Here is a 15,234-nt window from a genome sequence, read left to right as displayed (position 1 = left end):
TATCCATTCATCCAATGATGGGCACCTAGTTTGGCTCCACATTTCAGCTATTGTGAATTGAGCTGCTATAAACATTGATGTGGCTGTGTCCCTGTAGTATGCTGTTTTGAAGTCCTTTGGGTAGAGTCCAAGGAGAGGAATAGCTGGGTCAAATGGTGATTCCATTCCCAGATTTCCAAGGACTCTCCATACTGCTTTCCATATTGGCTGCACCAATTTGCAGTCCAACCAGCAATGTGTGAGTATACCTTTTCCCCACATCCTCACCAACACTTATTGTTGTTTGTCTTCATAATAGCTGCTATTTCTTTTCTGTTCCTCGTTTCTGCAGTACCATTTTCTTCACACGATCATATATTTGTTTGGTTCTGACCCCATAGATGACAGGGTTGAGCATTGGTGGCACTACAACATACAGATTGGCCAGGAGTATATGGATATAACGGGGGACATTTCGACCAAAGCGATGTGTCATGAAGGAAAAGAGGGCAGGTGTATAAAAGGCCAGGATTACACAAACATGAGACCCACAAGTGCTGAGGGACTTGAGTCGGGCTTCCTGTGAAGGGAGATGGAAAACAACACGGAGAATCTGGATGTAAGAAAGGGCAATGGCGATGATGTCAAACACTAGATTACATATGGCACATAAACCATAGATGATATTGATCTTGATGCTGGCACAAGACAGGCGAGCAAGACCCATGTGCTCACAGTATGTGTGGGGGATGACATGATTCCCACAGAAGGGCAGTCGTAGTATAAGAAATACAAATGGAATGACAAATATAATTGCCCTCACTAACACACCAAGACCAATTACAAACACAACCTTGTTGGTGAGGACAATGCTATATCGGAGAGGGTTGCAGATGGCCACATAGCGATCATATGCCATTGCTAGGAGGACTGCTGACTCCATAAGTGTGAATTTGTGAATGAAAAACATCTGGATGAGGCAGTCTTCAAAGATGATCTCTTTGAGATTAATCCAGAAGATTCCAAGCATCTTAGGGATGGTCGCAGTGGAGAGCCCCAAGTCAATGGTAGCCAACATGGCCAGGAAGTAGAACATGGGCTGGTGAAGACTGCTCTCAGACTTGATCACCAAGAGAATGGTGAAATTCCCTACGAGGGCAATCAGGTATACAGCACAGAAGGGAAAGCCAATCCAGATGTGAAGAGCCTCTAGTCCTGGGATCCCCAGCAACAAGAAGGTAGAGGGGTGAGACTGACTATCATTGGAAAGGTACATCCTGTTTAGGAATGCATGAGTCCATGTTTTTTAGATTGGTATTTACATCAAAACTGCAAGTCATCAGTTTTCTGCAGCCTTTGAGACCTAAAGATAATATAAGGAATATTGTACCTTTTAATACAGGTTCTTCTGCAAATCTGACAATTTGAAATACACTTTCTACAGAGAACTTCAGATAAGTGACATCCAAGGATAAGTCTCTAAAGATAATTATAAATTAAATTAAAATTAAATGTTCTGCATGTGACTTTAAACTTTGCTAGCCTTCTACTCTTTGACACATTATCAATATCACCAATATTATGAAATAATTTTAGCTCTCTATTCATCAGCTACTTTTTCTTATCATCAGTATTATCAGTACCAGAACCCTCCTGAATTTTGATCAACTTAAGTGTCTGCTAGCCTTTGAATACAGTACTGGAAATTAATCCCAGTTGATTGAATGATAATATGCAAGGTGAAATAGAAAATTGGTAATATATACTCAATAAACACATAAATTTGCCAAAATATATGGCAAAATATTAAAAATTACTCTAAAGGATTAAAATTTGTTCATTCATTAATTTTCAGTCATATAATTACAAAATGAGATAGAGAATAATAGTGAAACCAATTGTTGCAGTATTGCCCACTATGTATAAAACTTTTTTTTTAACTTGGGAAAAATCATCTCTAGTCCTTACAACAGACATGAATAATATCAATTTTACATAATTATTTGAACAATCTAAGAATTTAGGAATTTAAGAGGCTTCTAGCAGTTTTAAATTATCTTATGGAAATTAAATGATGGAGGAAAGTGGTGAATGGAAATAGAAAGAAAAAGGAAAGAAATAAAAGGACAATGTGGACCTTATCTGTACTATATATCACACACAAATAACCCTCCACATGTAGTAGGCAAAAACACAATTGTGTTTAAATCTCAGAGAATCTACCTAAACATAAATTTGTATCTACAGATCATTGCTCAGACAATGATGGATATTGATGAAATGCTGAAGTAAACACTAGAGAAAGAAGCAAAAGGAACACAGAAAATTGGATTCATGATAATTCATTCATTTCAAAAGTTATCTAAATCCCTATTATTTGTCTTCATGTCCCTTGCTTATAACATTTTATAGGAGATTACTAACAAAGTATCTCACCCATATGTACAATTATCTTATAGCAAAAACTTTCTTCTGACCATTTGAATATTCCAGATAGCAATACAAATTATGATCACCTTCTTGGTGAAAAAAATGTTAGGGCATTATCTAGGTATTGGTATAAAGGAAACAAACCCAAGAAAACCTGTGATAGAGAGTTTATCGAGGGAGTAGTGCTCTTCGGGTGATAAGCATGTAAAGAAAAGCAAATCCAGGAGTAGGAGGCACTGGGCAGGTGGTGCTCTGTGGCAGGACCAGGAGGAGAAAATATAATTCACTCATGGAGACAACATTTTCTGTGGATTCCATGAGTGGAAAATGGTAAAACATCAATAAAAATTCCCTTTTTCCAGTTGTACATATATGCAGTAATTTCTCAGTAAATAGAAACTTTACTTTTAGTAATAGATGCAGAGCTGATTATTAATGAATTAAAGTAAGTTACTTAACTGGCATTTCCAAGGGAGAGGAAAGAAATGGTGTTGTATTCTCTGATCGCAAATAAAATGGGGGAATTTATGTTTCCTAGGTCATATGATTGTATCCTGAAATGGTGCAAAGTCTAAACATTAAGTAGGTAGCCAAATGAGTCATGAATAAATGATTTAGACGACAACTATGAAAAAAGAAGCAACACACACACACACAAATATCAAGGGCTGGGAACGTGACTCAGTGGTAGAGTGTTTTCTTAGCATAAACAAAACTCTATAATAGAATTAGGGAATATGGAAAAGGAAAAAAACATCTAATTTCTAGGTTATATAAATGTTTACACTTTTATGGATATTGATTTGTCTTAAGAACAAAATTGCTAAGGAACAAAAATGTTGACATTTCAGAATTATCTAAAGTTATAGTAAGAGTAGTTTTAGATCTGTTGACAAGATATTTTCAAGATCACTGTGAGAAAAATGATAAAGGCATGAATGCTTTAAAGGAAGAATCGTTAATTAGAATCTCATCTTCCAAATCAAGAATGCCTGCAGTCTTGTGTTTAAAAACATCTTGCATTTTCACTCTTTTCCAGAGGTATCCTGCTTTGTTGGTGTTGCTATAAGAACAACTTGATATTTCTTCCTGGGCCTTCTGTAGACTTGATCCTGTCTTCTTCTGGGTGCCTAAAAGTCTTAATACCAATCTCTCTTAATAACAATATATCATTCATGTCTATTTAATCTGTGTCTTATTTAAAATGTGGAACACTCAAAAAATGTCTATAAACAATATAAAATTAAATACAATAAATTAATAGAGTGAAATGTCATACAAATGAGCAATCTACAACTGTATACAAAAATATGGAAGAATCTTAAAAATGAAGATTAAGGAAAGAAATCAGTCATAAAGATAAAAAGCAGGAAAAACGGATATAATGCTTAAGAAGTCAAGATAGTTATTACTCTGTGGTATATTCCAATAAATTTAAGTGGGAATTCTGAAGTGCTAATAATATGTGTTGATTTATATGCTGGTTATACAGGTGTGATTATTAATCAAGCTGCACATGTACAATGTGTGCTTTGTGGAGGTAAAAATTCAATAAATTTCATAAAATATGAATCCCTTAATGGCAGACGGTATATAGGCATTCATTTATGCACCCCAGCATCACTTATTAGAATTCATTTTTGTAATTCAGAAGTTAATATGAAAATGATGAATGACTATAAAAAGTGTCTAGGCCAATTACAACTTGTACTCTAATCTTATTAACAGTTTCATGCATGTGTCCATTAAGTAAATACTTTAAATATTTTGTTATTTGCGACTGTTTTGAGGCAACTTAAAATAGAAATTGAAGTCCATGCAATATGACACCCTTCCTCCAAATGTATATATTAGTGTTTATAAACACTAACTCAGTGTTTATAAATAGGAATATTTATGAAAAATATTTCTTATTATCAGTTTCTGATACTTTTCTTCCATTAGTTAAATAAGTTTCACAGCAATATTTTAATTTAATCATAATCTCTAAAATTAATAAAGTAGATGTTCTCAAAAGTAAGACCTTCTGATCCATCCACACATAAATCCTCAATAACATGACCAAATGCTTCTCCATGAATGTCATTATTGACACATGATGACATTTATAACTGTAGAATTATATAATGCAATTTTTGGTTCTAGAAAGATAAATAGTTCACTTTTCCAATTTCCTTTCTACCTCTCTTAGTTCCATTTTTTAAATGCTTTCAGTCTTTTTAAAAGATATTTGTCCAACTGACCATTTTTTAAATATAAGTAGTTCTTAATCTTTGGCCTTAAGTTCAATTTTTGCTCCCTTCTTTGTGATCCCTTTCCTTCAGTACTTTAATTGTTCCAAAGAAATTCGTCACACACAAAATTAAAGAAGATAACAAAACTTGGAAACATGAAAAAAAAATCCACATGGATTTTGCAAGTATCCTAACCTAGGGATAGTGATAAGAATGTAAATAATATTTTAAAAGATTATACCCCAGTTCCTTGGCCTGTTTGTTGATTGGATTATTCTTTTTTTTTTTTGGTGTTAAGATTTTTGAATGTTTTATATATCCTAAAGATTAGTGCTCTATCTGATGTGCTTGTGGTAAAGATTTGCTCCCATTCTTTAGGCTCTCTATTCACCTCACTGATTGTTTCTTTTGCCCAGAAGAAGCTTTTTAGTTGGAATCCATCCTATGTATTGATTCTTAGTTTTAATTCTTGTGCTATAGGAATCTTATTAAATAAGTTGGGGCCTAATTCATCATGATGGAGATTTGGGCCTACTTTTTCTTCCATTAGGCACAAGGTTTCTGGTTTAATTTCTTGGTCCTTGATCTACTTTGAGTTGAGTTTTGTGCATGGTGATAGATAGAGGTTTAATTTTATTTTATTACCTGTGTATTTGCAGTTTTCCCAGCACCATATGTTGAAGAGGTTATCTTTTCTTCAATCTACGTGTTTGGTGTATTTGTCTAATGTAAGAAAACCGTAGTTATGTGGGTTGGACTATGTGTTCTCTATTCTGTACCACTCTCTCATAAAAAGATATGCAATCAATTAACCAACTTATGAAAAAATGTTCAACATCTCTAGCAATAGGAGAAGTGCAATTCAAAACTACTGTAAGATTTCTTCTCATTCCAGTCAGATGACAATTATCAAGAATGGAAACAACAATAAATGTTGGCAAGGATGTGGGGAAAAAGGCACACTCACACATTGCTTGTGGGACTGCAAATTGGTGCAGCCAATATGGAAAGCAATATGGAGATTCCTTGGAAAACTTGGAATGGAACCACCATTTGACCCAGCTATCCCACTCCTTGGTTTATACCCAAAGGACTTAAAAACAGCATACTACAGGGGCACAACCATATCAATGTTTATAGCAGCACAATTCACAATAACTAAACTGTGGAACCAACCCATATGCCATTCAGTAGATAAATGGATAGAGCAACTTTGGTATGTGTACACAATGGAACATTACTCAGCATTAAAAGAGAATAAAATCATGATAAATGTATGGAGTTGAAGAATATAATGCTATGTGAAGCAAGCCAATCCCCAAGCCAAAGGCTGAATGTTTTCTTTGATATGAGGATGCTGACTTATAATGGCAATTGGAGTGGGGGGAGCATGGTAGGAATGGAGGAATTTTAGATAGGGCAAAGGGGAGAGAGGGGAAGGGAGGGGGCATAGGGAAAGGAATGATGGTGGAATGAGTTAGACATCATTACCCTAAGTACATGTATGAAGACATGAATGTTGTGAAAATATTTTGTGTACAATCAGTGACTTGAAAAATTGTGCTCTAAATGTGTAATATGAAATGAATTGCATTCTTCCATCATGTATAACAAATTATAATAAATAAATGACTAAAAACAAGATTATACTCCAACTTCAAAAATTTAGCATATTTAATAGATAAAAGAGAGTAAATGACTACTAGATAGATGTATCTGCATACAAAAATCATCTTCATGAAAAGTGTATAAATGTACAAAACAATTCTAGGCATCATTTTTCTGAATATATGACACCACATAAAATGTTGCTAAGAGGTAATCATGCACTATTTTTTCTGAGAAATAATGTGTTTCACACATTACATCAAACATTCTCATTTATTAAAATTATTCCAAATGAAATTATAAATACAAGGTCACTAAACTAAATTGTCAGTGAAATATAAAATAGGTCCAGTTTTTGGGAAAAACTTTCTTCAAATACTCACCTCTGAGAAAGTTACATCTAATCTGACTTCTTTGAACTCTGTAGAATTACATAGTTCTTTCTGAATTATTTTTTGTGAACATCAATGTCTATTTCAAGAAAGGCATACCCCAATCCACGTAAATTGGGAGTAATTAAGGAGATTATCAGTTTTTCCAAAGCAAAACAAAGAATTGAAGCACAGATTCACTCATTATTTTTCTTTATATATGTGTGTGTGTTTGTGTGTGTAGTACATATGCATATACACTAAAAGATAGTTTTGTATGTCTATAAAACACATAAACACAGTACAATTTGGTAAAATTAGAATAAGATAGCATTTAAGCACCATGTATCATTTGAACAAAAAGATAATTTTTCTTGTTTATGATGATTAAATATCTAGAGATCAAGATCATTTTGCTTGATATTTTTAACCTTCATAAAGCTAAATTTAACAGTTAAGAATTTATCAAATATGATATCTTTAGTCAAATATAATATCTAGGATGTTCATATTTTATTGCTTTATCTTTTAAGTATAATACACTTGCCTATTTTTTTCTTTACTTCTTCCCTCTTTTTTAGAGTAATTTTCACATGGCTTCTGACCAATACTACAATCATATAGGCATGGTATATACATCCATATATAAGGCAGCCCTGATTTTTGAAAAAAGCCATTAAAATATGTATTTGGCTAACAACTTGAATATAAAATCATTTCCAATAAGATGAAATATTCAAATATCTACTTATGGAATTTAATACATAAAACTGGTTAAAATAGATATTCCAAATATATACAATACAAGTAATACATTTATTTATAATTAGTTGTTGTAGTTTTATATTTAATAAGCAGATTTATGCAACCTCTTCAAAAAACCAGTGATTTCAAAGTTTACATATTTTAGGATTTTTGAAAATTGTATCCTATGTCAAAGAAACTTATTTACACCCCAATAGTATAGTTTGTATAATTTCTTGTATAGATGTGTGTGTATATATATATTCATTCTACATAAAATAATAGCTTACTCTATTGCTTTTAATTTAAAAGTTTTACCTACAAACACCCTCTTTGTTATTGTGAGGTATTTCATTTTTATTCAATGTAATCAATATGGAAAATCTCATTCACATTCACTGTTTTGATAGCTATCTTTCTAATAAAGACTCCTAAATAAATGTGTCCATAATATTTATTCAACTAAAACTGAGATTTACATGACTAAATTCTCCTAAGAAATTATTTTTACCTTTTTTTCTAAAAATAGTACAAATTAAATATTTCAAAAATTGAATTCCCAACACTGATTCCACCATACGCCAATTGTCACTTATTCGTCTTTTTCTGTTGTCTAATTCTATGAATGCCATTATCATTTGGCAAATGGTCAATTTAAAAATATAAGCATCATCCTTTTCCTTTTTCCACCTCTTTAAAGAAAAATACTAACAATTCATCTTTTAAAAACATATCAAAACCAGCACACTGTCTACATTCTAATTGGAATGGTTCAAATCACCATTTCTTGAAGTCATTACAGTTCAGTGCTTCCCAAGGCTCAAGAACATGAGCTCTGCACTGGACTGATTGTGTTGAACTTTAACTTTATGACTGAGTCACTCTGGATTTAAAGGGACGAAAATAGTAACTATTGTTTATTAGTTGTGTGACATTGCATAAGTAATGTAATATTTCTACAACTCAGTTTCTTAATCTAGGAAACAGAGATAATAAAGATAAATAACTTAAATCTGTTATCAGGTTTATAACAGATAATTCCTTCAAAACATTGAACCATGTTCCAAAGAGATCCCTCATGCATATTATCCCTCATGCATTAGATATAAAATTTTTTCCAAAAGGCACACCTATTGGATTCAGAATGAAATCTAAATGCTTTTATTAATATTACATAGCCTTTATTCGCCATGATCCTATTCTTTCCCAAAGCTTCATCCTTAGTCTGTTTTCCCCAAACATAACACTTGTCTCCTGTCATCTCTTCTATGCCTCTTTTTCCCTGTGCATCTCTAAGTTGAGAGACAGAAAAGACTCACCAGGCTGAGCATCAAAACAGATTCCTATCTCTGTATTGTCAAAACCTGCTCAGTTTTTATGAGGGCATTGCTTTTTGCCTGGGAGGAACTTTCATTAGAAAATTCCCTAGAGCCAGTTTTTTAAAAGTACACAGGTCTCTGGGGATTCTGGTTTCCAATCTGGGTCATGAAGTGCACCATGACTTACAAGAAAATAAAGTCAGGAGAAACAGATTTCTTAATTACCTAGAATATTTCTATGAACCTTTCATTAACTCATTCTATAGTGCAAAACAATAGTAGATGGAGCTCATGCCTTCATTATTCTGGACCATCATTTATGGAGAAAATATACTTTTGTGTCAAAAGACAAGGGCTTTCCAGTCAATAACTCTGCTCTACATATAATATTATAAATTTTCTAAGTAAATTGATATTGGAAAGATCATCCACTTTATATTCTTTTTTATTTCTTCAGTTGTTCCTTTTTTAAAAAAATAAACTAATCTATTTCTCATTCATAGTTATTGGTACAGGTATGTTCCTATAAAGCCATTATCCCTTTTTCTACCCTGAAATAATAACTAACCTATATATCTGCAAAGCTGAACTCACAGAGCTTAGCTAATGCCATGGGGGGCTTCATGAGTGTGTGTCCAGGGTAGTACATAGCACTCTAAAATAGGGCTCAATGCTTGTTTGAGGTTTAATGCTCTGTGGTTGCAATCCTTAATTTTAAAAATAATTCTGTCTTTGAGTTTATCTTCTTCAGTTAAAGTCTGATAGGAACATGGAGCAGGTGCTGGAGAATTGGAGCTCAGCTCAGATACACTCATGTCTTTTGCAACCTCTGCATCCCCTCATGAGGATTTCATAGGCATTTGTTACTCTATCCCTGCCCAGAGACTGCTGCTGTTCTTTGACCTTGGCAGGTTCCTGACCCTGATCCTATCCACACCTATGTCCAGAGCACATATGCTCTTGTTCATGTTTATACAAGCTTAGTGTTTCCTGTTTTTATGAGTCTTTACCTTATCTTTATCTTGGCTCATCCACAATTCAGCAACCAGCTCTGCATGTGCTCAATGACAGCTCTAGACTGGAAGGGCTCTACCTTATACCTGTGTTGGGCCTCACTCTTGAGAGTCTTCCTGTTGACACCATATTGGTAATATATCCAGTGTCTGAGCAAGGGCAATCAGGAATCTTGGATGAAATTAATGCCTGTGGGTCAAAGGTTTGGCTAACCAGAGAAAAGCATCTCTGATTGAATCACAAACAGCTTTTTATCATTCGCTTTTCCCACTTGTATGAACCTGAGAAAAAGTTGCAGAGCAATACCCCAGAAATCAGTCAATCCTTTGCATCTGGTTGTGGACATTATTGTGCTATGATTCAGTGCTCTTTTCATTATTTCTCCTTTTTCTAAGCCTAAACAACAAAACAGAAATCCCCTGCTGCACACTTTTTTTATTCCTATAAAATCTGTGTTAGACATGTGTTTCTTGCATATCTCTTGAAAATTCATACCTTTCAATCTTTTATGAAATTAACTTACAAATGTGAGTGAAGTCCATCTTTCTAGACCAGCTAAATCTTTTATCCATGGTCTTACAAAATTTAGAACAGGGATCAATACATTTAGTCTCCTTTGTATGATCTATCCAATATCAATTTAGAGTTGAGTGAAATAGGCAGGGTTTTTGATGCATTTATGTATATAAACAAGAGTCTTTTATCTAGTATACTTATATTTGATTTTTTTGGTTTTATTTTTTCCCTTATTTTGTTAGAATCCATAAGTAGAAAGACAAGAGAGGGATCAGCAACAAATGGAAATAAATGAAGAAATGTCTCCCCTCTAAATGCAAATAAATTTAAAAATGTGACCAACATTGAAGGACCAGTAAGAGTAGATAAGAAAGTGATGTTTAAGTGCAACATGAAGGAGATCTATGGTGGACAACTATGAGAAGATAATAATCCAGACAGAGTTAAATGTTCTAATTAAGGAAGAAATTTGCCAATAGGATACCTTTAAATAATTGTAATTTTCAGAATATGTTGGTCTGTTACTACTTGTGGGGCTGAAAACAGGGACTGGATCACATAAGGACAACCTGTATCTGTAGAGTTTTTCTAGTAGAGTAGAAGATATTAAAAACAAATATTGAAAATTGTTAACATGCATGTAAAATTAGTGATAAGTATATAGGAATCTAACATATCATTTTATTTATTTATTTTTAATGCCAGGGATCGAACCCAGGAGTATTTAACCACTGAGTAACATCTCCAGTCCTTTTTATTTTATTTTTTAAATTTTGAAACAGGGACTTACTAAGTTGCTTAGGGCCTTGCTATGTTGCTGAAGTTGGCTTTGAATGTGTGCTTCTCCTGCCTCAGCCTAATTTTATTCTATCTTTGAATATTGAATATTGATAAATATTATATTACATGTATTATGTAATATATAAATATTATTTATTTATTATTATTATATATTTATTATATAAATATAATCTCATTGAAGTCAATAAAATGTTTGAAGGAATAAGTTATTGCTTATTAGATTAACCATGAGTAAGAAATGGAATGGAATAGGACAGGAAAATAGAGGGAGCAACTGAAAAAAGATAAAGAAAACAAGACATGTGGTTTAAGAACTTAACAAATGTGATGTTTTAGTTAATTGAAATAGCTACAACTAGAATAGAGTTGCTCTTCATAAGAATGTTTATCCTTGAATAAACAAATATGCTTTGTTTTTAAATTAAAGTCAGAGATTATGAAGGAACAGGAGCATTAGTTACTGCACTCCAACACAGAGTGAGTAAATGAAGGGTTCAGGTAGACTCACAAGGTAATCATTAAATTTCTTATTTCTTTTTAAGTTTTGCGTTTTATTCTAAAGCTTCATACTACAACTAATGTGTTTCTATAACTTCTGCCTTTTTAAACTACACCACTGAAGTAATAATTAATGCACCACAAAAAGCATATGCAATGTACACCGTTTGATGAATTTGGAGGTAAATACACATCTGTGAGACCAAAATATGTGTCTTCAACTGTCCATTAACTTTCAAAGTTTCCTTCAAAAATTGTGTGTTTTCTGTGTCATAATCAGGAAATCCTTGCCTATAAAATGTCAGGGAGATTTCCACCTAGGTCTTCTTATAGGAGTTTTATGTTTTCATGTCTTAAGTTTTTAATCCAGTTTGAGTGAATATTTGTTTATGATATATGATAAGAGTGAAGTTTTATTCTTTTGCATCTGGATATTCACTTTATCAGAGGGATTATCTTTACCTTATTGTATATCCTTGGAACTCTTAACAAAATCAGTTGACCAAATGTTGATGGATTTACTACTGGACTCCTGGTCCGTTCCATTGGGTTGTATGTCTGTTTTTATGCCTGTGCCACATTGTTCTGATTACTATAGATTATGCAAATATTTTTACATCAGGAAGTTTGAGATGTCTAATTTTTCTCTTCTTGATGAACATTTCTTTGCCTTTTGACTTGTGATGTGTTATGAAGGATTGTTTCTTATTTCTGTAAAAAAATAATGTTTGGATTTTAATGAGGTTCACATTGAATCTGTAGTTGGTTTTAGTTAATGTAGACAATTTAAGAATAGAAAGTCTTCTAATCCATTAACATGGAAGATGTCTCTGTTTATTTATTAGTGCTTTGACTTCTTTTGACAGTGTTTTATACTTTTTAGTATAAAAGACTTTGACTTTGTTGAAGTTTTTTTCTAGGAAAACATCTTCTCCTCATCCATCAACATGATGATTTTAACCTTCATTCTGTTAAAAACATCTAGATATGTTGAAACAACCTTGTATCCCAGGTGTAAATTCTCTTGGTAATGGTATGTGAATCTTATATACTGCCAAATTAGGTTTGCTAATATTTTGTTGAGAATTTTGCAGCTTGTTCATCAGAAATATTGACTTTGAGTTTTCTTGCAGTGTTCTTGACATGATGTTCTTTTTTTCCTTTGTGGATACGGTATCCTTTTTAACTGGGGTTATCATAACTTGACAGAAGCAAGAATGAGAAGGTATAATAAATACCCTCAGGTATTATAAGTCAACTTTTTAAAGAGTAGCTATTGATAACTTGACAATGTGTTTGTTTCTTCTGCTACCATGCCTTTAAAATTATATTTAAAATTGAAAAGAAAACAAACAAGCAGTTGGATTTACTGAAATAAATTTCATGATCTGCCCTGATTGCTAGATATTATGAGAATCTCCCTAGGCATTTTCCTGTTCAGAGATAGCATGTGAATGGCTATTTGATGGTGAAGATCTGTGGGTTCCTAATTTTGTTGCATCATAGAGACTTTGATTCTGTGGAATGTACTTTCCTGTACCACGCCAAGATACTACAGCTTTCCTTTATATTTGCTGCTCTCTCTGCTAGGAATGCTTCTCTTCACCCTCTCCCACATTCTACATGATTTTTTTCCTCCTCACCTCCTTCAAACCTGTGCTTAAATTCCATATTTTAGTGTTAGTTTTCTGATGATCTTAGAATTGCCAACCCTTACCATCACCATCCCCACCCTGCTCTGCATTTTATGTTTCCATATAACTCATATTGTCATCTCTATACTAACCTTAATTGTTCTGACTGTTGCTCTTCTCTTACTAGAGAAAAAGTATTTTGTAGGTTCTGTTTAATACTAAACAGTGCCTGAAACAGTGTCAAATGCAAAGTTGATAATTGGTTCATATTTGTTGAATCATTAGAGAATGTACCATGAAATTTAATCTTCTGAGAGTCTAACATCAGTTCCTGTCACTCATGGGCAAGCCTTCTAGAATGAAAGACTGAAAATTCATCTCTATAGAATTCTTCTGGTCTCCTCTACTTCTGTCTCCATATCAGTTAGGTAGAATAATAAACTCATGTTAATATAAAAGAAATCGATCTTAGTTAACAAATTTCCTTGTTTTACAAGCTTCAAAACTGAGATTAGGAGAATAATGAAATTTGTACATGGTTTAATTTACACAGTCAGTGGGAAAATGATGACAACACGACTAGTTTCTACACCCTGCATTTTTGTTTCTGACTTTCATTACTGACAGAAAAATCTCTAGTGGAATGGCATGATAGATGTTAGTGTATGCAAAACTGTATGAATTTCTAACTTTAAGATAAATATTAAATATTGAGCCATGGTAATGGTCATAGTGTGCTTGCTTAATTATTTTGTAGTAGCACAATTATAAAAAATATGAGTTAATATGGTAGTTTTGCACAGTATTAAGTAGATAAACCCAGCAGTATTATAGTCATTAGCCAACATATTAAGGGCCATGGAAGGGCCCCACACTGCTTGGTGAGGTCAAGATAAAGACCTTAGAACAAAATCCAGGCCCCCTCTTGGAAAAAAAATTAAGAAATTTATAATCATCATTATCATCAACATCATCATCATCATCATCATTATCATCTTCTCCTGGAATTAAAATAATCCTAAATTTGAGAATTCAGTTTCAGAATCAGGACATAGATTGTCTTTTCTGTATCTCTTAACTTAATGTGAAAGGGTTAATCCTGATTTCAGAATTCTGTGGTCTCCAGAGTCCCTAGAATGTTCCTAAGGTCTCACTTTGGAGGTTATGAACACGGTATAAAACACAACCCTCCTAAGTATATGGAATTCAGAAGAATGTTAAGGGAGATATGATCACTTCTCCAGGTGTCTCTGCTGATAAGTAACATTTTAGTATGGATTCTTATCTATGGCTAGCTGAGCACAAAGGAAAGAGCAGTAGGTGATATAGTAGTGGGAAGAAATTAAAACCTTCTGATCATAGGAAAATGGTATGAGAACTGATGGTAAGAATGTGTTGGTATAATCTTTTCTACATTTGAGCGACTTTGGCTTTCATTCTTTCTATGTAGTCTCTACATGCAGTTCATATATCATTTGACATTTTTGCTAATTTTTCTGTGTACTGTAGTTATTTGCTGACCTGGATCCTGTCTATTTATTGATCTATGAAGGTTCTTTCTCTTCATATTTTCTGATTATTTCTCATTGTATGTCTTCTTCAATCTCTTGCAACATAATTTAAAGGTCTGATAATGGCCCTAGCCCAAGCCTGTTTAACAGGAAGGGAGAACTATATTTGATTTATCTGAGACCATTCAAAATTATCCTTTATCCATTGCAACCATGAAAAACACAAGAAATCACTTTCTACTTTCCCCCAAGTAGTTTTAATCATTTACAGTGGTGTGTAACTCAGTTTATGTGCAGATCTCTAAAGATAAGGAAAATCAGTTGCCTTTAACTATATTAAAATCCCCTGCTAGGGATTTCCTGACAAGCTACATTGGAAGTAAGCTCACTATAGCTTTTTACTTTGTGATATTCTTAAGAATGGGATAACCAGTAACCTTAACTACCCCAGCTTTTTTTGATGAACCATTTTGTAGGCATAAGGAAAATAATTTTCCCTAATACCCTTTAAATGAATCACCTGGCAATGAGCTGCAGAACATGAGCTCAATCTCTGTGTATATTGATTAATATTC

General features: G+C 33.2%; 1 protein-coding gene across 1 annotated transcript; it reads right to left on the bottom strand.

The window, feature by feature from the left end:
- Positions 1-301: 301 nt before the first annotated feature.
- Positions 302-1,255, bottom strand: LOC101975964 (olfactory receptor 52E2). Its single transcript, XM_005323101.1, has one exon. It carries the CDS (start codon positions 1,253-1,255, stop codon positions 302-304), a length of 954 nt encoding a protein of 317 aa, XP_005323158.1.
- Positions 1,256-15,234: the final 13,979 nt, after the last annotated feature.

The sequence above is a fragment of the Ictidomys tridecemlineatus genome, chromosome 4 (genome assembly GCF_052094955.1).
Source record: "Ictidomys tridecemlineatus isolate mIctTri1 chromosome 4, mIctTri1.hap1, whole genome shotgun sequence".
Classification (NCBI taxonomy): domain Eukaryota; kingdom Metazoa; phylum Chordata; class Mammalia; order Rodentia; family Sciuridae; genus Ictidomys; species Ictidomys tridecemlineatus.
The sequence above is the reverse complement of the archived record's forward strand: the minus strand, read 5'-3'. Positions and strand labels throughout refer to the sequence as shown.